This window comes from Dasypus novemcinctus, chromosome 13 (assembly GCF_030445035.2).
Source record: "Dasypus novemcinctus isolate mDasNov1 chromosome 13, mDasNov1.1.hap2, whole genome shotgun sequence".
NCBI classification, from domain to species: Eukaryota; Metazoa; Chordata; class Mammalia; order Cingulata; family Dasypodidae; genus Dasypus; species Dasypus novemcinctus.
The window spans coordinates 83398825-83426749 of record NC_080685.1 but is presented as its reverse complement, the minus strand read 5'-3'; the positions used below and the strand labels follow the sequence as shown (position 1 = coordinate 83426749).

General features: G+C 35.5%; 1 protein-coding gene across 3 annotated transcripts in view; it reads right to left on the bottom strand.

Annotated features, from left to right (window-relative positions):
- Positions 1-27925, bottom strand: part of PTPRC (protein tyrosine phosphatase receptor type C) — a 124732-nt gene that overhangs the window by 63906 nt on the left and 32901 nt on the right. For 2 of the 3 annotated variants that reach the window (XM_058274929.2, XM_058274928.2), the window contains exon 3: positions 8285-8311. In XM_058274929.2, the coding sequence (XP_058130912.1) occupies positions 8285-8311 (27 nt within the window). Of the gene's footprint in view, positions 1-1851; positions 1990-4745; positions 4944-8284; positions 8312-27925 lie in introns of all 3 variants that reach the window. The other variant, XM_058274927.2, reaches the window with a different exon arrangement.

Sequence of the window (27925 nt, the reverse complement as noted above, 5' to 3'; positions counted from 1 at the left end):
CAGTTAGGACTTGTCATCGTCAGGCTTCAAAGCACCCAATGCATAATCATATCTTCCCCCAGACGTCACACTCAGAATTATAGCACAGGAAATCAGTATATATTCACTGGGTGCCGACTAGATGACTAGCACTGTACTAGTTGTCATGGCAAAAGCAAAAGAATTACAGCCAGGTCCCTATGAAAACGTATTCGATTATTTTGCTGTTAGGATCCTTAGGGTCATCAGCTCAGTGCTTTGCCATCAGCCTCTCATCTGCGGTCTGATTTCAGTGTTTCAGCACAATGATACGTGCACCCGCCAAGTACGAATACAGGGTAGTCATAAACTTCATCCATATGGTCCATTAGAATTGAGAACACATCTTCCAAAAAATGAGTTTAGGCTCTCAGCTCAGTTTCAAAAGCTACTCACTCCCTGATGTAACTAAACATTAGAATAGAATAAATAGCATTAGCATCTATTCTGGGTTCTCAGAGGAGAGCCCTGACAGAACAAGCAGTAGAAGAGAAGAAAAGTTTGTTTATCCTTTAAAAAAAAAAAAAATCATTTTAGACCTCTTACTGGACCTTTGAAAAGTTTTAAATCCCGGTGGTTTGCCTTTGGCTTTCTTTCAGCGTGGCCTTCTCTTCTCCCCAGGCAGCATTGTCCCCAGGTCCCCATGCTGTCCTGTGGTTCCCGCTCTGACCCTCCAGGAAACTCTCCAAATTCCCTTCTTCCCCCTTCAAATTATCAACTTTCCTTCCCCTCATTATGTAGGTAATCTCAGTTACAGTTCAGGAGTGGCGTTTACAATTTTAATTAGGTTTATTAATCCTAATAGATTTTAATTAGTAGAATTTGCTACTATGAAAGGAAGAATTCCAGGAGCAGGGCAAGACCCACCAGTCTTTGACAATCAGCCTCCAGGGGTCAGTCCTCTGGAGTGATTTTACTACTTTTTCCCTTCCACACCTTCTGAATCTGCTAAAAACTCCACATCTTTTTACTCTGGTTCCCATGGCAGCCTACATGGTTGGAGGAGAAGGCAGCTCTTTGCCCAGCTGTTTAAACTTTCTGAATTGCCAGTACTGATTTTTATGCCAAGGGAACAATTTTAGTAGCCCAAAGTTATAACAATTCTATCAGATGGGTTTGTCTTCCACATTCAATTCATATCTAAAGCAAGAGTACCCCAATGTTAGCCAGGAAGGCTCCCAGTTCATATCTCTAAATTTCAGGCTTCAGAATACTAATTTTATAACTGTGGCTGTGTGGATTCATGACCTGACAAAGAACCTATTTGTTTTTCGATCATACAAAAGGACACCATGAAGAAACATATAATGGAAAGATAAGTAAGGGAATATTTTGCATTATAAATATAGAGGTGCTGAGTTGAAAGGATCTTGGCATTAAATGGGAAATGTGAACAGATCTTTTTTTCATTCTTAAAATACTTCAGATGTGTTCACAATTTCTCAGGGCCTTTCACTGATCATAGGAGCCACCTATTATTCATTGCTTTGTTGTTGTTAGGATGTCTTTAAGTAAAGGCTGAGGTATATTATTCTTTATTACTAGCAAAAAGAAATTTTCACCGTACAATAATACTTGCCCCCAATACAAAGAAACCTACAAAGTACCCTGTATAATTGTTTCCTACTGAACACATTCCGTGTTCTCCCAATCCTCATTCGTCGTGATTTAACCTCTATCTGAAGGTATCCTATCCTAAGAGTAACTGTAAAAGTATGAAATCCCAAATTCAAGTGCTACACGTTGAACAAGTGAATTTCCTCCCATCATTCTCAAATACAGGCCGTTGTCGTGAGCTGTTCACATTTGCGCACGTCTACAGGGCCGGCAAACCTGATGCTGCATGCCTGCCTGGAGCAGGGGTGAGTGCGGTAAGGCCAGCGTTGCTGCTGGGTGTCTGATTGGTAGATCCGGCAGAGGGCGCCTGCGCGACCGTGTGCGTGAGAAGGTCAGACCTCTGAGATGTTACACCTGAGGTAAGAGAGCGAGATCGTTACATCAGTCTTCTCCCGCTTCAGAGGAAAAATGTAAATGCCAAGTGATCATAAGGAGCAGATTTCTATTATAGTTTTCTAAACCACGAAGCGACCCAATCTATTAAAATGTGTCCGCCAGGATTTAAGTTCTCAGGGCAGGAAGGTGGCACCTGCCTGCTCGGTTTACACATTCCTCCGAGGCTCCCTGAGCCGGGTACAGATGTAGAGATTCGTGTTTCCAGGCTGCCTTTGTGACTTCCACATCACTATGAGCTTTGTGAATTTTCCATCAACTCTACAGACTGAAAGTTGGGGTATTTCTTTGTAGGCAGCATAAGAAAGGAACCCCTCTATCCCAAATACACTAGGCTATCTAACAAATCAAAAACAAAAGAAGAAATACAAAAAAGGACCCAAAAAACGTGATAGACAACTATCTAATATATGCAATGGCCAAAAAGTATATGGAAGATGCTCCCCATTATGGAAAATTAAAGAAATTCAAATCAAAATGAAATAGTTTAACTATCCTATTGGAAGTTTGAAAACATTGATATTTTCTAGGGTGTAGAGAAACATTTACAAACACACACAATAATAGAGCCGTATGCAGTTTCTGGAGTTTATACAATAAAAGTTAAAGTGGTAGCTTTCAGAAGCAAGATTTGGGGAGATGGTATTTGCAATATACATGTGTGTGTATGTGCATGTGTGTGTATATCTATGACTATTGGTAATGCTTTGCAACAGGCTTAAACTATTTTATACAAATATTATATGTTACGTTTAATGATAGACATGTGGATGCTTATTGTAATCATTTTCAGGAAAGATCAATTTTGAATGATGCATATTATAGTGCTAGAAAAATGTATTAAGGGCTTTTTTTACCAAAGTATATCAGCAAGAAAGAAAAATTGGATTTGATTCAACAATATAAATAAATCAGAAGCATAAATTAAATAACACCCACAGACTTTATCACAGTAGATAACTAAAATATCACCAGAAAGCAAAACTATTTTCTAGAAAATAAAATGTGCTCTTCTTTTATTTGAAAGCATAAGAAAGTTTTCAAGCTACTTTCACAATCAATATGATTGTTCCAATCAATTCATTATTTTAAATTTTTCCTCCTTATTTCCAAACCACTCCATTTTAAACCTTTTTCACCCTATACTTAGCTCACTCTGTAAATCTACTGCATTCATATTTTCAGGTGAAAAAAGTATGAAAGAAAAGATAGGAATGGTGTGTATGTGTGTATGTGTTGAGATGTGGAACAATTTAAGTAGGAAACTGTTTGAAATTATGCAGTCAATATAAAAAAATAGCATGCAATGTGCTGCTTAGCCCTCAGGACTTTCATCTTCAATTCTTTTTGTAAAAACTTTGTGGGGGAAGGGGATGTGGCTCAACCTGTTAAGCACCTCCTTCCCACATGGGAGGTCTTGGTGCCTCCTAAAAACAAAACAGAAAAGCAAACAAATGAAAAAACCAACTCAGGGAAGGGGATGTGGCTCACTGGTTGAGCAGTGGCTTCCACGTACAAGGTCCTGGGTTCATTCCCCAGCCCTGTCACCACAAAAAAATAACGTAACGTAATGTAACGTAACATTAAATTAATAAAATAAAATTTAAAAGTTAGCGGGCAATAGTGAGCAATGAGTTAAAATCCTTACAATGTTTGGATAGGTCCTTGTTACTACTCTGCTACAGGTAATGGGTGTGTGTGGGGAGGGGGAGGGATGAGGCAAGATTAGGGATGCAGTCCTATCATTGCTATAACAAGGTATTGGCCATTTACTTAATCACTTACTATAACTAGTAAATTTTGTCAGTATAGTACCCCAATCACTGGAATGTACCGTATACAAGATTTCTGTAATTGGAGAATTTATACAAGCTTGTTTTTCAAACTAAGATTAATGACAGTGTTGAACATTTCAAATATCTTTTGTCAGAGTATGTCGATAAACATAAGAAAAGGGCAAAATAGCACATTTATTTCAGAAAAATCTAAGCAGTCCTCATTACTGTCAATTTATGAACACTATCATAAGATGAGCAGGTCACTGATATCTCGGGGTTCTAAGGAGCAGTGGTGGTCTTCTCTGGCAATAATACCTCCCACATCAACTTGATATTTTGCTATGACCATGTCCACCTTGCTTTTAATTCCACCATCAAGATTTCTCAATATTGATCAATTAAATTTTTTAACTAATGTGAATGAATCTGGAAGAAATCCAGAAAAGAAATCTGGATTATAAGTCCTCCATGAAAATTTTAAAAAAATAAATTGTCCATCTTCAATAATTTTCTGATAATGAGACTCTTGAATGGAGAAGAAAGGCATGAAAGTTTCTATTTGGGGATACCTGCCACAGCTCAGACCTGTCTAGAGGATACCTAAATGAGGAGAACTGGGAGAACAACACAGAATGTGGCGATCAGAGGACACTGGAGAAACTTTACCCCCATGATTTTCCTTAGGGCTCTTCTTCCCTCCCTCTCTTGCTCACCCTCCCTCTTCTCTCTCACACAGTCGACATTCATTACTTCAGTCTGCAAATATCTAATGAACTCCTAATGTGCCCTACATTTTTGACACAAATTACATACTTTAAAACTGCACACATATTTCAGTTAATGACAAGCTGTCTTGATCATTTTAGAATTCAAAAAGAAAAAGAAAAAAAGACATGTTTTCCCTAATATTATTACAGTTAACAATATCTCCATGCCAACCTGTCATGTCAGGGACACTAGCATTATTGAAAGAGTCCAGGAATACTTGGCTTCTTGTATTGCCTGGACTAAGAGCAGGTGAAGTCTCTGAGGAGTCATGCTCTCTTTCAGAGATGCTTGTGGGTGAGAATGCAGTGGTGCGAGCAGGTAAAGGGTCACTTGGAGGCAGAGCACTGGGATTTTCTGTTGTGGCCAGTCCTGTTATATTAATGAAAGAAAGAAGAAAGTAAAATAGGTGAGTCATATCCTGAAACATGTACTCATCCAAGTTATCCCCTAGCCCATTATAGTATATATGGCATCTACTATAAACACTCATATACATATACCTATCTATGCATATGCTTACATACAAATACAGATGCATACACAGATAAATTATATATATATATATATATATATATATATATATATATATATATATATAAAGCAAGCTACAAAAGAGTGACTTCAGATAAAAATGAAGAAATAGAGTTGAAGGCAGGTATTCTCTGACTTCTTCCCATTCATTTGCTGCATTCTTGACAACTGAGAGCAACTGCATTCAGAAGATGAAGCATAATATGTAAAGATAATTAAAGGATATTTTACAAGAGCTATTGCAGAAAAGAAGAGAGACTGATAAAGTTGGAAGGGGACATTAGTTAGGATTCCAGGAGAAGAACAGGAAAGCTAGAGGGTGCATCTACATATTCATTTATTTTTAACTAGGTCAAATCCAAGTAAGGCAAGAAGAATATAGGAAAAGACCACGAAAAATATTCACAAACAGATGTTCGGATGCCCCAACTATACAAAAACATCTTCGACCCCATAATACCAAAAGAAACATGACTTAAGACACTGAAATAACATTTTCCACAGTTCAAACTCCGTTTTAAAGGGGGAGGGAAAAGTGTCAAAGTTGTGGTGGAACAAGTCCAAGCACAGCTGACATGGGTGTACAAATGATAAATGCTTCCTACAGGCCAAATTCGTACAATGTATCAAATGCCCTTAACAATTTTTGTGCTGTGTTACTCAGAAGGTGTGACTTTATAAAAGAACAGGAAAATACACCAAAAAATGTCTTTAAAAAACACATCTGATCTCTAGATATTGGGCTTATAGATCTGTATTTTTCCTAATTTTCTATGTTTTGCATATATTTACTTCTATAAATATAAAACTTATGTTTTTGAATATTCATTTAACCAAAAATTGTTTTATATTACATAACAAATAATTTCATGAAAGCAACAAGATTGGGTAAGGTAGAATGGCTTAAATATGAGAAAAATGGTGGAGAACGGGAGAAACTGGCAAAGGAGTAGAAGTGATAGAAAAGGATACAGTTAAGAACTGAAATTGAGAGATTACTGAATAGAGAATTAAGAAAATGGAAATAGAAATTACAAGCTTAAATTTCTGCCCAAGAACTTTAATGAGTCTGCATTCACTGTCATCACTATAAACTTGACTAATTATCTATTTGTTTTTAGGTTAAACTGAATGTTGTTGGTAGAATTCCAAGCTATCCTTTTGCTTTTGAGAGAAAGGTTACACCATGCTCCCATTGTCACCCACTCCAATTCCTTTGTTAGATTTAACATCAAAAAGATTAAAGAATATCATGCCAAATCCCCCGGTAGACATGCTCTGCTATTTTGAAGAGCACCATTCTTAGACTACTTTTAGCCAGGCAAATTCAGTCCAGGGTGTACAAAGGAAGGGTGTTCAAAGAACTAACCTCTTACCTAGAAGCTTTAATATCCTTAGAGATAGCTTAAGGTCAGGGCACATTCCCTAGTTTTACAAATAAGAAGTTAATGTAAAAATAGAAACAGTCTTCGATGGCCAATTCCATATTGTCACTGCATCTCCACTTTGGATATGTTACTAGTTTCCACTGATTACATCTTTCCTTGCAGTATTTCAAAGAAATAATTTCTCATTTGTATTTCAGTTTTTAACCTACCCTCATTTCATCATTTGGGGGCTGATTAGAATGGAGACAGTACAAAGATAATGGGAACTCTCTCAGTAAGGTGTATTGTACCGTTTAACCATTTTAACTCTTCACTCCCCATTCTGGCCCATTACCATCCCCCTTTGTAAAATAACAAGGTTATATGGTTGAGATGAACTTACTCCTCTGTAAAAGATGGACATAAGTTACATGTGAGTAAGTTGCATAAATCAGTCACTATCTGCTATGCATAAATGTCTTACATATATTTATAAAACCTTTGAACTAAGCTATAAAATTGTAATATTAGACCTTTTAAAAATAAGAGAATATGTCCCTTATACTATTTGTGCAATTGATTTCATAGTGTGAAATGAATTTTTATTTAATTGCAAAAATATTTTCCTTAATAACCCAAATTCTCAGAATATGTTGTATATACCTCATTTAGAACTGTCCATTATAATTATTAAATCAGATTTCTCAATGGTTTTACTTACCTTCCTAATGCATATTGTCAATCATATGGTTAAACAGGAAATAAAAAATGTATTTTCAATAACAGTAAAATAAAATGATATGATTCATTATTAACATATCCTCTTTAATTTTTCTCTCTTACTTTTCATGAATACTTATGCATTGATCTTAAGCATCTTTAACTAGAACACTGGTTAAGATGACTAAATCACTAGTTGAAATAACTATTTCACTTGTTCCAGTAGAATAAGGAAATAATTCTAACAAAATATCTTAATAGCCTCAAAACCTTTACATACTTTTGAAAAAGGCAAAGTTATTCTTTAAGGAAAACTCATATGTAAAATTATCTATGTTTAGAAAGTTCTCTAATTTTCAGATAATTCCTAAACCCATTTTGAACTATAAAGTTTTGTGGCTTAAATTAATTCATTTGTAGTGGTAAAATGCTAAAAAGAGGCTTGACTCCTGCCTTGTGACTTATTGGAAATTTTAAGAAAACATAGTTTACACACAATGATACATAAACAAGGGAGATAGTTTACCAAACTATCTTTATCAGAGGGTTGTGATGGGTTGAATTATGTACCCAGCAAACACATGTTCTTTATCTCAACCCACATCCTGGGGTTGTGAACCCACTGCAAATAGAACCTTCTAAAGATGATATTTTTAGGTAAGGTGTTATTGGAAGCCTTATGAAGACAACACTCAGTGAAGAGCCAGAAGCAGAAGTGGGTGGAAAGCCAGAAGAGAAAGGAGAGGACATCACCATGCTAAGGGAACGAGCTGCAAGCCAAGGAGCATCCCACAAAGAAGGCTAAGATTTCAGGGAGAAAGCAAGCCTTGAGAAGGTCTTGATTTGGGGTTTCTTCTGGCCTCAAAACCATGAGCTAATAAACACTTGTTGTTTAAGCCAAAACCAGTTAGTGATATCTGTGATAGCAGATTGGGCAAATGAAGACAAGTGTACTTTAAGAACAAATGGATGACAAGAACTGTTCCTGATCATAAAATTTTTTACTGAATAATTACAGAAAATTCTATCAACCTTAAATGCATTAACTTTGCAACAAAACAAAATACACAAAATGAAAATATTAATTCTTACCAGGACTGGGAGTAGAACCACTTTGCCCTGCAAAGAAGAAAACAAGCATCTCTTAGAATGTTTAAAAATTTCAAATTTCATACATGATCTCTAAATATATGTAAGAGTTATATATATATACATATATATTTATATACACACTATATTTTTAATGTACATTAATATTCAAAGTGCAGCAAATTTTAGTACCTTTACCCCAATGAAACTATATTCCTTCTTAATGTCCTGTTTATAAAATCAGATGTTTACATGTCAAAACTGTGTTACTAGTTTTTGTATTCCCAGGGAAAATAAGAAAAATAATAAAGTAAATGGAAGCAAAGCCTGCAAAAGTCTTTGGAGAGACTTTTAGAACATTTTTTCCCAAAATGTATTAATTTATTTATACAGTGATTATTTATTGAGCACCTATCTTGTGTTTGGCATTTTGCCACATGCTTAGGATATAACATGATCAAGATAGAATAATTATTTTTCTTCAATGAGCTTACTTTAGTGTGAGATATAGATCAAACAAGCAACAACAACAAACACAAACAGTGAGATGTTGGGTGAGACAAAGTGCTATAGGATCACATAGGAGGATGACCTAATTTAGTCCCCAGGGTTGGCCAGATGGTGGAAGAGGTAATAGAGCTTCTTGGAGGCCTTTAAACTGTGACCTAAAAGACTACAGTTAGCTAGCTCAATCATCTAAACCTCTATAAGGATTTTCTATTTATCTTAAGGGTTTTAGATAGCCATTGGAGGTTTTCAAGTGGAAAGGTGATGGAAAAATATTTGCTTTTTGGATTAACCTTACTGTGAAGTAGAGAATAGAGTATCAGAAAGAAAAACTTGGGAACAGAAAATTGGGAGACTTACAGAAAAGCATTTGAGATAGGATGATGTCCTGTATCAGGTAAATACTGTCCCAAAAAGGAGAAAAAAATAAATAAATTGTTTTAAGAGACCATTAAGAAGTAGAGTCGTCTAGACTTTGTAAATCTTTAGAAGTGAAGAGATGGGAGGTGGGGGTGAGTAATATGGAAAACATTTCAGTTGCTGGTTTAATTTACTAGTGGTTTACAGTGGATAGATTGTGGAAGCTTTCACTGAGCCAAGGAGGAAAGAGGGAGAAGCAGGAGAAGGAGGGAGAGGTGGTTTTGATTTGCTTGCAGCTTCTAAGTAAAAATAGTAAAATTTGGATGTAGAGGTTTGCAGCTCAAGATATTCATCTGGAATGAGAATATAGATCAGTATATTGATGTGTGTTGCAGCTACAGGAGTGAAGGGGTTCCACAAGATATATAAAAAAGGAAGGTACAGGGTAGAATCCTGAAGTAAATGAATATTTAAGGAGTAGGCAGAGGATAAAGGCTGGCAATGGAGACTAGATTTTCCATGCAGGAGGGAAAACTGAGGAGTTGTTGTGACAGGAGTTGACAGAGATGTTTCATGGAGGGAAATGGTCAAATTGAATAAGATGGGAACTTATCCAGTCTGATTTGATTTATTGGCTGGGTTTGTGGGAACACTGCAAAGAGCAACTTTATTAGTGTGATGGGAGCTAGATCAAGTCTACAGTGGATGAGATGTGGTTTTATCCTGCATCTAGTAAATGACCATTGAAAAGATTGTAAAGATCTCTTCCAAATGACAGTCAGCTGATGTTAAAAGGAATCCAACATTAAAAGGACTGTCTAGGATTTAAGATACCTCTCAACCTTGAGATTTTATTTCCTGAGGGTAAATGGATTTGAAGAAATTAATTTCTTCCCTCAAAGACACCATTAGCAGGAATGGCCAAGTTTTCTTCAACCAAATTCCCAGGCACATTCCTTTGAAATAAAATGCATTTTATATGATCTGAATATTACATATATTCTTATTACTGATGGATTATATATAATTATTAAAATACGTTCTATTTTCTCATTTTCTTTATTTTTTCTTATTCACATGTAAGTATTGTTATTAATATATATTATTTTCATTTTGGCCCTCTTGTTATCTCTTTTATATTTCCATTTCAAATAAAACAATGTCATTTTCATTTTCCTCTCATTAGCTTTCCTTCTTTCATTTATTATTTTTTCCTTCTACATTAAGTTTTTAGAATTGTGCTGATTTGCAAAATAATTAGGAAAATAAAATGTGACTATAACAACTAATAGCTTCCAAGTTTTATAGGAAAAGTAACCCTTATGTTCTTGCTTATAAAGAATATGTAAACATTTAAAAATATTTAAGTTGGTTTGACTATATGAACAATTTCCATTTTATAGACCTCCTTTCTTTATTGAGAAATATGCAGGCTTCTTAAACCATCTATTTATGTCCCTTCTCAATAGAAACACCTAATTCCTTGGAACAAGTTAATTTGATTCAGCTAGGTCCTAGATCTATTCAGTGTTTTACCAGGTAGCTACCACATGCTTGAAGCATGGTCCTTGCTCCAGGAATGCTTATGACCATAAGGTGCCCAGTGGTCCACAAAGATATTTAGGTCACAAGTGCACCTGACTAACACTAATGATTAGAATTCCTTCCATCAGAGACCTGCACAAATCTCAGAACAAGAAGGAGTCAGAAGAAGAATAAAAGGAGAAGGAGAGGAGTAAAAAGAGGAGGAGGAGGAGCAGCTCTAGAAAAGAGCCTTGCACTTTGCTAGACTGAATGCTTTCCTGAGAGTGGTGGAAGCCACTGGATCAATGACTGTAGAAGAGAAATCAAATACAGGTTTGATAAAAAGAAAAGATGACTCTTAATATTCCCTGTATTAGCTCCACTACTAAATTCTATGGACTACTATAACTTAATATTCTAGTTTATTAGCTAATTACCACAAACTATGTAGCACAAATGATATAGAGCATTTTTATAAAAGGAAATTTTAATTCATTATGTGTTTACTATGGAAATGAGAAAATGAGTATTGGAACAATATGTGAAGCAATTCCTTTCTAAAAATAAAATCTATAAATACTTGAGTAAATATGTTAGAGAATTTTATAACCCATAGACTACCCATCAGGCTATAGGGCCCACTGGATGGAATGGAGGAGAGTATGGGCCATGATGTGGACCATTGTCTATGAGGTGCAGAGGTGCCCAAAGATGTACTTACCAAATCCAATGGATGTGTCATGATGATGGGAACGAGTGTTGTTGGGGGGGGGGGAGAGGGGGGGTGGGGGGGTGGGGCTGAATGGGACCTCACATATATATTTTTAATGTAATATTATTACAAAGTCAATAAAAAAAAAAAAAGAAATTTATTTTAATCCCAGTTGGTTCTAAAGCAACATATTCTTTAAAAGGAAATAAGTGGCATGTAGTATTTTGCTCCCCCTTTTGAAGAGAAGGACACAAGGTAAATTAACAAAATGGAGAAGGCAATTTCTAGAGTTTTATCCTTTTAAAGAATAATTCAGAAGTGATATCATTTTATTATCATTCATTTGCTAATATTTGTTTGTTTACTGGATGCCACACACTCAGCTAAGCTCTTTGTTTGATTTTCTCTCTTACATATATCACAATCCTACGAGGCTTAGAGAAGTCAAAATCTTGGCTAAATTTGCAAGACTAGTAATCGCTAGCCCAGGCTTGACCCTGAGCCTGCCTGACTCCACAGGCATGTCTCAACTCTCAGGCCTCCTGCTTCCCTCATCACCATGTCCTCACAGCCTTTCCTCTCCTCTCGTGCTGAACTTTAAAGCATTGAAATATTTCAACCAGTGCTTAGGTTCTAGAGAGATTCGTATTTATTAAAAACTCAGAAACTTAGGAAAAAAGCATCTTAGATTAAACCACTGAGTAAATTACTAATAGTGCACAAATATTAAAATAGCCTTGACCCTAAATGAATACACTAGATATTCGGATTGATCAGAGGTTGCTGAATGAATACTCTATTTACAGAAAGCAATCAGAGATAATAGAGGTTTTTCAGTTTAATTCACCAGAGAATATTGTTTTGACAGGACAGTCAACCAAACTACAGTAGCATCAAAGTAAGGTATTACAATTCACACACCTCCAGCCTTCTGTTTAGCTACAAAGACAGTTTCTGGGCTTGGGAACAGAATAATAATGCCACTGAAATATATTTTTCTGGTCTAATCATCACCCCAATTTCAACATTTCCCCAAATCCATGAATTGTTTTCTCTCATGCAACAGAATTTACCATCCCTGGAAAACAACATAGTATCTAAAGTTCAATCACATTGTCATTTCTTCTGTGTCCATGCCTAACTATGATACAGACTTCTTGAATTGAAAATGCATTTTATTTTACACCCAATTTATTTCTTAATCTGATTCTAAATAACTCTATTGAATAATTTTTAGGAATATTAAAATATTCTAGCTTATGTTTTATTTCATTTTTCCATATAATATTTCACATACACAAACACAAAGCCTCTTATCTTTTTGAAAGAAATTTCCATGCCTTCAAAATCATGACTTAGATACACTACCAGTTACTGACATACCAAGGTCAAAATTTCTTCTTCCCAGGGTCACTGAAACCCCATTAGGAGATTTTTAGAGTCTTTGCAACATTTTTAGTGTCTAAAAATAAAAGACAGGAAAACCTTCTAAGCACTTTAAAAATCTTGTAGGAACACTCTAAAATTTAATTTTAAAAATTCAAGCCACCCCAAAACAGAGCTGGCAGAAGTAAAGAAAAATTTGTGTAAAGTACTTAAAAACAAATGAACAACAAATATCTGGTTAATATTAGGAGATTATACTGATGTAAATAATGTGTCAACACATATAAAAACAAACAGAAACATTATACCTGAACAATGTTGGGAGGGTGTGGAAGATGGGTAAAAAAATACGCATGACTGGGAGTGGAAATTGAGAGTGCACACAGCCAATAAAGAGAAGGGGTCATTATTTCTAAATTGCATCAAACTCTCTCTTCATTTCTATATATCCATTTATGGTGGGTTTTCAAATAAATATAATAATATACAGCACAGTAATATCTTTATTGTTGCTATGTATTATCCTCTTACTCTACTCTTGGAGAAAAAATTTATATATATATATATATATATATTTTATGTTAATGCTCTGTTTTCATTTAAAGAAAGGAATATTTAGAAATACTTCAATAGGTGGCACCATAGCACCAAAAATCTGTAAGTCGTCTAATGTGGTGCTTTATTTCCCATTATAATCCTATTGTGAATCGCCAGTGGAATTGACTAGGTACATTAAACAGATGAAAATGTAGATAACAGAGCACTTGATCTTCAAAGCTGTGTTATTCTAACACATATATTGTTCCTGAATTTACCTTTCCCAATATGTTTCTTTTACAACTCAAAATGTTTAAGTGATCATAAATCAAAGTTACCTTGAAGTCATACCCCCAAGTCCCTGATTAGAGATTTCAGCAAGAACTAGGAATCAATCTGAGTGAAAATGTCATTTCAAAAGGCATACTTGACTTTAAATACCTCCTGCCTCTCCTCGCCCCCTCCAAAAAAAAAAAAAAAGAATTGCAATGCCATTTCCAAAGGGATTTAAACATATCTAGTTTGCAAACCTAAGAAATGTACAAGGGCAGAAGGGTGAAGCAGAATAGATGAAATAAATTCTTATTCTCAGCATCTACCCTAAAATGAACAGTGGCATGTTTTGAAGGCTAAGAACGTATAAACATAAAGTCCAAACAAAACTAGAAAAGTGAAACAAGACAAAAGATAAGGGTCAACTAAAATAAAATTGCATGACTTTACTTAGTAAAGCATATTAAAAATATAAAGTACATAAATAAAAATAAAATATTCTACTTTTACTTACTCTGTAAACTGGTATTTGATCAACAGACAGCAAATCCAACAAATCATACCAAATTAATTATTTTGGGAGTATGCACTTGGAAAAAGTGGCAAATAGGTACTATCAGGAATTCAGAAAACCATAGGAAATAGACTTTCTCTCCTTCCATTAAATATCAGTAAATAAAATAATGATAACAAGTTTACTGGAATGTTATTATGTATCAGACACTGTGCTAACATTTTTACATGTGTCTGTTCATTTAATTATCCCTGCAAGCCAGTGAGTTGGTAATTATTTTTATTTTGTAGGGAATAAAACTGAGACTTAAAGGAGTTTAGTAAATTGCTCAAAGTCAGACACATAGAAAGTATTAGATTTGAAGTAGTGTCTATATTTTTAAAAAATGGTTCTTATTCTCTACCCAGACACAATGACAAAACATTGGTTATATTGTTATTATTAATTGGTGTCATTAATATTATGCCTGGACTCTCCTGAACAAAACAGTATGGCTTACCACCAGAAAAAAAAATTACAGAGATTTTGGCTCATTTAGAAACATAGAATTTGTTAATAATCTTTACGGACATGACGTTTCTTTGATAGATAAGGAAACTAAGGCTCAGCAAGCTTAAATGCCTCCTTGAATTCAACCAGGGAGGCTGAAAATAGCCCTTTCTATCAATTCTCAGTTTAGTGCTCTTTGGACTATTTTATTCTATCAGTCACCCCTTTTGATTGGGTCTTTTAGAAATGTCGTTTAAGTTAGTTTGAGACAACAGCTTTAAAGTTTTTTTCAAGTACCATAACAATGATAATAACTAACTTATTCCTATAGCTTGACAACTTACCAGTATTTTTATGTATATTTTAAACCACTTAATGTTAATAATAAGTAGATAAACACTCAGAAGCTTCCCATACCTCCAAATAGATAAATGTTGTATGCCCTTTGTTTTATTCCTGGAAGGAAGTGGTAATGAAATTCCTGATGCAAGAATTTCATACGCACATATGTATGCATGTGAGTAAGTGTGTTATGTAAGTGTGTGAAAGAGAATAAAGGGGGAGAGAGATTATTTAATAGAGAGGGCAAAGAAAAGGAGAGTTGGAAAACATGAGGTTGGGATGAAGAAAGATATATGAAAGGAGGCATGGAGTTAAAGATGGCAAGTTGAACACTTGCGTTTATCTCCACCTCATCAACTTCACAAAACTCATCAAAAGACACTGAAAGAATAAAGGCATAAACATTCAAAGTCAAAGATAATAATGGGAGACAAGATAACATCAACAAAATCTTGTAAGAGGAAAGCAGCTGAGCAAATGGTAATTAACTTATCAGACAAAAGAAATCTTGCCAAGGAAGCCAAATGAAGCCAACTGAATTTCCTCTACAGAGTCAGGAGTGCCTTGGGAGTTAGAGGCATTGGGTAACTGTGAAGGTGGTGGTGAGGAATGGGGCTGAAAACTGGAGGATTAGTTTAAAATGTAAAGAAAGGACAATTTAACCAACAGAGATGTTTGCTATTGAAAGAGATGGAGGCTGAGCACTTCTGAACTTGGGATCTTGGACACAGATGAAGGTCAAATGGAGGCAGCATAGGAAAACCGTGGGGTTAAGCAAAAGTTTACATACTGAACAGTGAGACAATTGCCCCACCACTAACATCTCCTCCATTCTCCCCATCCCATACACACAGACACATGCACGGCCATACATCCACTTCCTCCTACTCAGCTCCCAGGATGTTGACAACTAAGAGACTGGAGGATTACTCTCATGGAAAACTGACACCCTGAGAGAGACTTACAGATCACCATGGAAGAAGGGGACAACAAATGTTGGTGTCCCTGCTTGATTATTCTAGTAAAGCCCATGAATTTACAAGTTCCACCCGTGCCCACAAAATGTCAAAAGCCTTTTTTGGGGGTCTCACTCTTAAATACAAAGGAACATGCAAGAAACACTAGACAAAAGCTTCTAACAAGAAAGACAAGTGACCAAGAAAAAACAGAAGAGAGACTTAAGAGAAACCAAAAATTCAGGGAGCAACTGTAATTAATATCCTCAAAAATGACATAACTTGGCATCCATGAACAAAGAACAAGGGGTTTTAAAAAGCAACATTTCAAGATAAAGAAAGGGAGACAAAATATAATAGCCAAGTCTAAAAATGTAAAATAAAACCAAGAAACAGAACGAAAACAGAAAATATCACTTAAAAATGGCAAAATATCTTAAAGTGTTGGCTTCTGCAAAGCGGAAATCAAAGGTGTGAAGTAGCACAGGGGCAAGGGACTGCTCTTATTTCCCATAAGACTTATAGTACTATTGAAACTTCTAACTACACACACACATGCATTAGAATAAAAATATATATCAGTATATAAAATGGACTTGAGGATAAAAAGGACAAATGTATAGGGATTGGAACTGAATAAAATAAAAATCATTATTTTAAATATAGCATTCATATATACCTGCCTCAAGAGAATCAGCACAGGCAATATCAGAAATATTCTTTATCACACGTGACTACATGGGTGTTCGTACATATAAATGACCCTAAAACCAGTCATACATTTACATATCTTTTATATTTGGCTTAAAACATCATGTCATCAATTTTAAGCATGCTCATTCACTATGTGATATGGGCCAAAACAAATCAAATAACAATAAAAATTCATAAAGCTTAGATAACCAATGAAATGGTTTTTTGGCCTTATTTTCTATCTAAATATTTACTTATAACACAGATTAAATATCTAGATTATTACATCCTACCTAACAGTGGCCAGCCTGAGGCCTTTGATTTAGATTAGCATGTCTAAAAATGTCCCATAGCCACATTTGTTTCTAAAGTACTTCGTGCTACATGCCCCTTGGAGAGACTTGTGAATTACATTAACATATTAAAGGCACTGAAAAATTTCTGTAACTTTGTTTCACTCAGTATGTCCCAAAAGCATTTGCCACAAATCTTACCCGCCCCCCCCCCGGCCCGCCCCCAGTGGATATACTGTGGACAGGAACATGAGTGCCATTGAATCCCAGTGTTCCTGGGAACACAGATTATGGAATTCTGGTTTGTATCAGTAGTTATTAATCCTGGATGTGCATCAGATTAAAAATACAGATTCTTAGCCTCCACCACTGGAAACTGTGATTCAGTAGCTAAGAGGTGTGATTTGTACCCTGGTATTTTCTTAAAGCTTTAAGGGTGAATATGATGGGAGAAAAAAGGTAAGAAATATTGGTCAAGATGCTTCTTTAGGCAAATACTCTTTTAAAACATGTTCCAAATTAGATTTATTTCCATTTTAAAGTCTATTTCTGTTAGGAAAATGTTTGTTTGCATTCATCAAAAGCCTGAGATAAATACCTGCTTTATGAAATATACTTCAGATAAGAAAAATTTATTAATTATATTTACTTAATAAATGTATGGTTTTGTACCTCTTCTCTTTCTCTAAGATGGGGTAAAATCATAGTCAAAGGAATACAAAAAAAAATCATCAAAGGATGTTTGCCCAAACGGTAAAAATTTTTGTTAGTGTCTTTTGCACTGTTAATCAATATGCTCTATTTAAGAAGCATCCACTATGTGGATGGCACTGTGCTAAATAATTTTACATATCATTTTGTCTAATCGTTACAGAAACACTATAAAGCAGGAAGTGTTCTCGATTTTTACAGAGGAAGGCCCAAAAAGAAATAAATAAAACTATACAAGGCTCAAGAACTTACATGAAAAAGAGTTTGGATTTAAATGTAGATATGCCTGACTGAAAAGTCCCACGCTTGTTTAACTACACTCTGCTGTAAGGGAAAGATAGTTAATGCTAAATCCCCGTGGTTGTACTAGGAGCTCTGAGTGACTCAATGATGGGTAAAATATCAAATGTGAACCATGCAAATGGAATTCACATGTCACACCTTAAAAAACATTTCTTCAAAGTACAAATTGCTTGTAAAAGACAAGAGGTAGATTGCTGTTGCTCAAATTTTTTAAAAATGGGGAAAGGAAATGGGAACAGGCCCATGGCAAGCTAAGCCCATGGTATGGGCTAGTCTTTCAGTATTATTACCAAAATTCTCAAGGAAGGAAAAATAGTAAGGCATGCCAGAAAATGTTATACTTGTATTATGTCCATGCTTGGTTTTTAAGAAAGGGGAGAAAAAAGCACTGCTGCTAATCAAAACTATATCCTGTTAAAGACATGAGGTGAAGGAGGAATGAATGGGTGAGTGAGTCAGTGAGTGAGTGAGGTTCACCGTAGAGAAAAAACAGTGCAAGGAGCATGTGGGTCTGTGAGTTTAATAGAATTTGGAAATAAATTGCTTACAGCAGCACTATAAGTGAAACCTAAATTATACTATTTTTTCTGCAGACTGAAAAAAAGCGATAATAAAAAATAATACAGAAAATAAAGGCTAGGTTGTAGGGAGTCCACTTAACAGGAACTTGTCCTCCAAATGACAAATAAGATCAAATGTCCAGTGAAGCCGCACGAAAGCCGCCCCTGCTGAAAAACGAGGATAATAAAGCAAAAGCTGAAAAATGCACTACTAATTTCTCCTCATTTCCCTTTAATGAAAACTCTGAACAGAAGCATTTGGTTTACTTTCAAAATCATTAAAGTAGCCAGGCATAATAGGAAAAGCTACACTTTCAAATAGAAGAGGTTTTCAATAGGTTGTTCTCAGAAGACTGCTGTTTGCAAAGCAAAAAGCTAACAGCAGTCTCTTTACTGCTCTTGTGGTTTGTCCTCCTCGGTGTACTTCTGTTTTTCTTATTCTAAGTCTTTATAGAAAAGGAAGAGGTGCAGCTCATGCGGTTAAGCACACAAGCGCTTCCAAATGGTGCAATGGGTTGCCATAGCACCAGCATAATCAGCCCTATCTAGGGGTTCAAACCACAACTTCCCTACTTCTGCTCTCTGATTATACAAATAACTGCTATAAAATATTGAATTTTAGTTGGATTTGTCTTCGTTTGTATGAAAATGCATTTCAAAAATGAGGTTGATTTTTTTTGTTTATTGATTTTGGTTCAGGAATGCTTCATGAGAAAAGCATTTGCAAAAGATATTTTAATGAGAAAAAAAAATGTTAAACCCTATCGTTACATCTTTAATAACATAAAAAGCCACCCTCTCTTTAGCCAGCAACTAGATTTTCTTAATTAAATGTAAAATGAAAATTGGAGAGAAGAGATTACAAAGAAAAAGGTAGGACAAAGGTGCTTATTTATAAATAGACTTAACATTCCTTTTGCCTCAAGACTATGGTTATGAAATGAACAATCATACTCAAGGCAAGGATATTTTACATTTGTGCAGAGCCTTTTGTCACCACACATGAGAAAGATATTTAAAATATTACTCTATTGTTAAGAAGTACCACATTGCACCCTTTCCAAGCATAATGTACTGAAGTTCATAAACTGAGTGACTTCCTTGAGAACACACTTGATTGTCTCATGAAAGTCAATGCTAGGAAACACCAAAATGTATGAGAACATTTTGCTACCTTACCACATTACCAAGGTGCTCTTCAGCTCTGGTGGATAAGTTTTCGTGCTTAGTGTATCTGCCAATTAATTGTCTTATGTTTTGACTTAAAATAATTGTTTCACAATACAGAAAATATTAAAATAATATATTATTTTAAATATTATAATTTATATATAAATCCATATTTATAATATATAAACCCATAATTTATGAATTCTGAAAGTGTCCATGAGGTCCTTCTTATTTAACTTATTTAGAAAAATTCTTATTGGATCCGTCTTTCACGCCTTTTGATGTTAGAAAATGTTTTCTCTATCCTGAGTAAAAGAGGAACATTTATTGAGTACCAACTATCCGATATATCATCTTATAAAACCTTCCTAATATCTCTATGTGTTGGGTTATTCCTCTTGTAGGAAATGAAGACAGTTTAAACAAACCACTCCAAACATTGAGTTAATAAGTAGCAGAGGAAAAATGCCAAGCCTAAGAGTTTCCAAAGCTCCTGCGCTTCCTACTAGCTTCGTAATGCTGCCCCCTGGGAGTGGGGGTTTCAGAGCTTTCGTTTCACATCATTCTCCTGAACTTATGCGCCTGCTCCTTGAATACCTAATACCTGGATTCTCTTACCTCCTTTTCCTTTCCACTGTCTTCACCCCAGTCCAAGTACTTATGGTGTCCAATTCCCACAGGCTTTACACTCAGTTTCATCTACCACCACCATCTCCCCCACGTAAGCTAGACACTCATAACACCAATCTCCTTTTTAAAAGTCTTGATATGTTTCCTTCCTGTTACAATAATGTAGTAGGAAATCCCAAACTGTTTACTGTTGTTTTGAAAGCCCTTCCCAATCCATCTCCAGCCTGCCTTTCCAATAATATCCCATTATTCTTCAATAAAAACATGTCTTTCATTTCAAATTCAATTCAAATACAATTCATAGTAGTTGAATTTTAGAGGCTTCAGCACGTATCCCTCTCTCTCTCCTTGAGTTTAACACGGCTCTAGCCTGAATGTTTTTCTTCCTTTTAATGTCTCTGGATCATATTCAGCCTCAAAACTTGGTTCAAACTCCAACTTCATGCCAATTTTCCTGACCTCCCCAAGCCTCAGTCTTCTACCTATTGGAATAACAATCACGTGTAACTCTCAGGGAGGTGCGTATCATAAATTGATTTATCTAGGTAGTTATCTTTTTACATGTAGAGTTGCAGTTAAGATCATAGACTTTGGAAGCAGCAGATGTGGGACTGAATCTGCACTGCGACTCTCTAGCTGTGTGATCTTGGGCAAGCAGCATCCCCTCTCTGAACTTCAGTTCCTCTTGGGTTAACTGAAGATTATAATACCTACTCAGAGGACTGTTGTGTTGATTAAACACGACAATGTTTGTGAATCACTTCTTAACTAGTATAGGAACTCAATGAACGATAGTAATCATTATTATCATCACCATCACAGGTAGACATTTTGAATTGCTAACTCTGTGCTTCCTAAAGACACTGGTAAGGTCAGCATCCTTTGGATCCTACATAGTAGTTAAATTATGAGAGGTACTTAATAAGTAATTATGTATTTGATTTTAATATAGTTTCGACCTGTGATGTCACAGTAACAAAACTTTGAGCAATTTGATTTTGAAACGCACTGTAAGATACAGCATGTGTAATTTCTTATTTCATAACATGGTATTGCATTTCCTCTTGGCATTTTCATGTTTTAGAATTTTCATATATATATATATATATATATATATATATATATATATATATATTCATTCACTGAAGAACAAGATGTAAAACTATACCAGAAATAAAATTAGCTATGTAGAAGAAAGAGCTGGGCTTTGCATTGTACTCCGTCTGGCCTGGTTTTGAATCCTAGCTCAACCAATTAGGACCTTGTGCAGGTGAAATAATATTTGAGAGCTTCAATCCCCTCATCTGTAGAGTGAGAATCATAATAGCTGTGTATGGGCTGCTATGAGGATTATACAAAATAATACTTGCTGGGGCTTCGCAAAATGGATGGCAGGCACACAGGTGGGATTGAATAATTCATTTCAGTTAGTAACAATCTGTCCCTCTGGCTTTTCCACTCAGTGTCCATCAATGGTGATCATTTGTAAAATAGGGTTCAGGAATCCAATGATAGTTAAAACTATTTTAAGAGGCTATCAGAGCTACTATTCTTTTAACTGGCTACCCAAAATCTCATTTTATTGCTAATTACTGATTAGGTAGGAATCTAAATGTGCCCACTGTCTTGAATTCTGGATTTCGGACTAGTTCTCCTATGATTCTACAACTCGTGCTGAGCAAGGAGGTAAGAGAATTGAATTCAATTCCTAGATTACAGTAGTGAGTGTGCCCTTTAGCTTCAATGCTGCATTTTATGATATTCCTTTTGCAGTTCCCTCATCTCTTGGAGGGTTTTGAAGAAATTTTATCAATAGTAGGACTTCTGATTAATAATAAAGAGAACACTGAAAAACCTGTGGCCTTCCAATGGCTTGCTATCTGTTGTTCTATCTATTTGCAAAGCAGTAGAAATGGTTGCCATCCCATGGGCTCCAAATGCCAGGCTTCCTCTCTCAAAACTGCTCAAAACATCACCAGTGCCAGGCAGTCTCCCTGACCCACTTTCCTGGCAATGGTTCAGAGCCTCTCAATGCCTGATGCAGATCTACCATCTGTTTCTTGAGTTCAACGATTGCCAAAAAAAAGTTTTTCACAGCTGGATGGAAAAAGACATGACCTCATTTCACCATCATAGTCAATACACTTTTCCTCCTTGTAGATCAAATGAGGCATTCCCAAAAGTCAAAAGAACACCATACACTTATACTAAACCTATACTAAAATATTTACCATTTAATCCCTTAAAGCACAGCTCTTTTAGGCCTGGGGCTTCATAGTACCTAGTACTGACCTGGACACTCAAAGAGCACATCAATACTCTGCCTTTTGAATTAAAACTGGTTTGATGAATTCACTTATATAAAAACAAAACAATTGAAAGCTCTTCAGCAACATTTGGAGGATGGGTGTCTTGTGACCTAAGTAAGATTATTCGGTACTGGTCTTTTTCTCTTTTCAGCCACATCTTTAATGGCCCCTATTTCTACACACACATTTTCATCTGATATAGCATCCTTCAGCTCCATTTTGAGGGATATTCCAAGGTAGAAATGATATTCCAGTCTTTGGCCTAGTTCTGTAATAGTACTTGCCATCTTCTCTTATGATCCTTTCTAATGAACAACAGTTAGGAAAGAAATTCCCCTCACCCATTTCAGACCCAGGGAGATACCTACTAGTATGATAAAGACATATTAAGGAAGGGATGGATGCCTTCCTCTTGTACTGATAAAATCTTCCAGTGAAAAAGAGCTCTATGTTTTTGCATTAATTCACTGTCATATTTTCATACTTAAACCCAGTTTATGGAGAAAGGACAATATTTTTTATATTTGTCTAGTTCTTGACACAGCATGGCATTTCATGTCATAAACAAAAGAGCAAATCGGGGCTGAGAAAATTCTGATGAGAAATCTAATGAGCTGCTCACAGATTTGTTTTCCTATATTTTTTGAATTATTTTGCCTCTTACAATAATCTGTTCCAAATGATCCTATTCCAGGGGAAGGTGAAGATAAAATTAGATAGACTTTTAGTTTTAGTGGGGTATGATCAATGGCATATACTTTTTAAAAGAATGAAAGCTAAAAGGTAGTCAGATAAATATAATCATGAGGCACATTTTGTAAGAAAGTATGGGATGTTTTTATATATAATAAATAATTTTCATAGCCTGTCACCTACCCTAACAAAATTATATTCTTTCTAAAATTGAGATGTTTGTTTCTTACCAAAATTAATTGTTTCAAAACTACAATTATTACTTTCATAAAGTGATTAGAACTAAGAAACATTCAAAAATTTCTGAGGATGACTGCAACATTTGTTATTCTTATTTCAAATCCTTGGAATTTGGCCTTTGGATCAGAGAAATATTTTACTTAGGTGAAATTCCCATGCTATATGACAATTAATTACTTTTAAAAAATGGATTATACAAACTGATGGAAGCAAAAGTCATACTCAAAATGTGGGGTAGAAGTTCTAGTAGAATAGTTCCATAGAACATCATATGATAAAAAATTTTGGTTAAAATATATACAGACACTTTGGTTTATGCATGGGAAAGAAACCTAGAAGCATTTACATAAAACTATTAACATTATTATCCATGTCCCTTACATATTTCTGCATTGTTTAAGTTGTTATAGTGAATCTGTATTATATTTGTATTTTCAAAATTAATATTGATTTTGTGTGTCAGAGATGTATTTAACACTGTATTTAATCTTTGTATTTTCTGCTAACAGGATTTTTTTTTAAGATTTATTTTATTTATTTCTCTCCCCATCCTCCCCCTTCCCCCCACTGCCTGCTCTCTGTTTCTATTCGCTGTGTGTTCTTCTGTGTCCGCTTGCATTTTTGTCAGGCGGCACCAGGAATCTGTGTGTCTTTTGGTTGAGTCATCTTGCTGCGTCAGCTCTCCGTGTGTGCAGCGCCACTCCTGGGTGGGCTGTGTTTCTCACACAGCGTGACTCTCTTTGCAGAGCACACTCCTTGCATGTGGGGAACACCTACAAGGGGGACACCCCTGCGTGGCACAGCACTCCTTGCATGCGGCAGCACTGCGCTTCACCACACAGGCCAGGAGGCCCTGGGTTTGAACCCTGAACCTCCTATACGGTAGGAGAATGCTCTGTCAGTTGAGTCACATCTCCTTCCCAGCTAATTGGATTTGATATAAGATACATAATAAGGATTAAAAGAAAATATAAAAGGAATTAGATAATGTTTTTAGAAGGCAAGGATCATGTTGTACAATGTCTTCAATTTGTAGATGCTTACACATTACACTGACATTTATAAAAAATCAGAAAAGATCTCCATAGAGATCCTATTGATTTAAGACTAGCACATCTTTTAAAAACGAACAGAAAGTAGAATTAGAAAATGAGCAAATACTTAAAATTACTACTTTCAATAGTAGAAATGGTAGCAGTAATAATGATGATAATAGTGAGGACAGTATCCAATATTTATTAATCCCTTCTATCTGCTAGTATTATGCAGAGGTACTCAGATAAATAAGCCGTACCTTTACGTGGCTTCAGGCCACTCTCTGCCCATTCATTGACCAATATTGTTGATTTACACCCTTGCTAGTCCTGCACATCTCTCCCATTCCAACATCTCTTCAGGATCACATTTTCTCTAATTTGGTCCTATGAAAGGTTAGGCAGTATAGGAAAACTGCTGGGGACTAGAAACCGCACGGACAAAGTTCAAATCCAGATTTTGCCTGTTACCATTATTTGAAGAAGACGCTTGCTGGTGAATTTTGCCTTCTTATTTGAAGGCTGAGTGAATAGCATTTATATTGCAGTACAAGTTAATTTTAAGAAAATTTATAGTACAATTTAATTTTAAGAAAATTCTCTTGAAAATTGTTTATGATTAACTTCTATGTTCAAGAAAGAGCATCAAAATTGTTTGTGCATCAGACAAACCCAAATTCAGAAATATTCTACAAAGCATCTGAAGAGTAACGCTTTGAAAGTTTCAAGGTCATGAAAAAAAGGAAAATTGAGAAACAATTCACACATTGGAGAAGTTCAAAGAGAGACTGAGTAGCATCCTGGCACAGAAAATGGACATTAGCAAAATCCTAAAAAGGTCTGTGGTTTAGTTTATCGTAACATATCAATGATCATTTCTTATTTTGACAAAAATATTATGGTCGTATAAGATGTTAGCAGAGGAAGTTGGGTGAATTGGGCACTGTATACTAACTTCACAGAGGAAGTTGGGTGAATTGGGCACTGTATACTAACTTCACAATTTTTCCACAAATCTAAAATTATTCCAAAATTTTAAAAGCTGAATTTTTAAATTTTTGTTTGTATAGGTCAAAGAAAGATAAAGCAAGTTTTCTTTCTTTAGGCATAAAATCTTTATTTTTTTCTCTTTATCATTTTTAAATTAAAGATTTTTGAGATTGGGGCACTTCCATAACACATCTGAGGAATGCTTCCAATCCTGGCCCTAGTCATTGTGTAACCTTCATACAGATGTTACAAGTTTCCATCACTGAAGAGACAACATTATACATCCTGACATGTTTATAGAATCATAAAATGTCAGGGTGGAAAGATATAATAAAATTTACCTTACCTACCTAATCCTGGAAAGTTCTTTGTAAAATCCCCATTCACTAGTTGTGAGTTCTTAAACTCCGTTGTCAAAAATGTCCTGACAACTTTCTCTGGCTGCCCTGTAGCATCCATTATCTTGCCAAATGACGATGAGCACATAAAAAAAGGACACGGTCTCCAGGCCACAGAGGCAGTGCCATTTTTATCACATATGAGGAATAGGCAATGGCAGGGAAAGAAAAGTCTTACTTTTTTAAAACTTAGATTCTACTTTATAATATACCAAAATGAACACACAAGTCTACTAAACAATTAAGGAAAGCCTGTTTTTAGGTCTTTTAGCCTCCAGATGTATACATGATTCAACCATCTGGCAAAAAGTCATTTAATTAAAATAATGTTTTGTGGAAAGTATATTATGAACATCTCAAAAACTTCCAATTCTTAAATTTGGGTTTGCTTTTTTAAAAATTCTAGCAAATTAAAGAAAAAACTCACAAACCAAAGGACATCATACTGAACTTTTGGGGGAATACTCTTTCACCCTGAGAGTGTAATAGTCTGTGGTTTTTCATCATACCTTGTTTATTTTCCTAAGGGATTGTTTTCATTAGCATCACTGGATAAATGATGAAAACAAACTGTCATTTTCCTGAATAAGAAACTGAGGGTGGGAGAATGAACCTAATCCTTTGTTATGGAAAGAACAAAAACAATGTGTTTTTTTCCTTCATTTATTTTAAAAATCATTTCCCTATTTATTCACTCAATAAATATATTTGAATACCTATTAAGTATAAGACACTATGTTTGATGCACAGATCCACAGTCCTTGACTTTAAGAAACTTCCAGCCTAATAGAGAAAGCAAAATACATAAGCATAGTCATCATAATAACCAACAAGTCTCAAGCACTAATGAGGTATTTCATATATATATATATTTAAATGCAATTTAAGCATATATATACACATGCACAAAGCCTCAGTTCTCTTAACAACCTGAGGTACATAAAATTATTATACCCATTTTAGAGAAAGCACTGTAAGGCACAATAAAGTATTTGCCCAAGGTCATTCAGTTGGTGAGTGGCAGAGGCAGGATTTGAATGTAGAAGGTATGACTCAGAGTCCAAATGTCTAATCACTAGGTTCTCACCACATCGCAATGTGCCAAGCCTATATTGGGGCAGAGCAAAATGTGCTCTGGAAGCAGGCAGGACAGGTGCTTAACCCATCTAGCCCACATATGGGCTAGCCCAAATGGAGTACTTCCTGAGAAAAAGTAATGTCTAAGTTGAGAAGGATGTGTAAGGAGTTAGGGAGGAAGGGAAGACATGTCTTTCAGAGAAGAGAACAGTGTGGCCCAGAGATGAAGGCCTTATATATTGCAGGATATAAGAGTTGTTCCCCATGGCTGGAAAACAGATCATAAGGTAGAAAGGGACAAAAAGTGCTTCTGGAAGGGAAATGCATTGCCGACGACGAAGGCCCTCTTCCTGTGAACTGAGAAGTTTGAACATTACCCTCAGGCAGCAGGAATTACTGCAGTGTCAAGCAGGTGTGTAATCCTGTTTGTGGTGAACAGAGTAGAGTTTAGGAGTGCAAGACTGGAGGTAAAGATATGAGTTAGAAGGCAGTATCTGTTAAAATGCTTTGAGATGCAATTAATAGAAAAAGCCCACTCAAACAGGTTAAACCCTAAAGAATCTATTATCTCACATACCAACGGTTCTGGAGATTGGATTACTCCAGATCAGATTAATTCCATGGCTCTATAATGGTATCAAGGGCCCAGATTCCTTTCATATTTAGGGTATGAGCCCAGCTCATAATCTCAAAATGACTAGGTGTCATATCCCCATAAAATATCAACTAGAGACCAGAAAGGGCCTTTTCTCACTTTTGTCTATTTTAAATCCTGAAGAAAAAGTTTCCCAAATTCCCTTCATTTTTTATTGGCCTAAATTGCATCACTCTCAAAGGAAGTGTGGTCACCACAATTCAACCAATCGTTACCTAACTTTAGGTCCCATGGAAACAACAAGAACTAATTGAACTTTAAGTCACATGGAAAGTCATGAATAGTTAT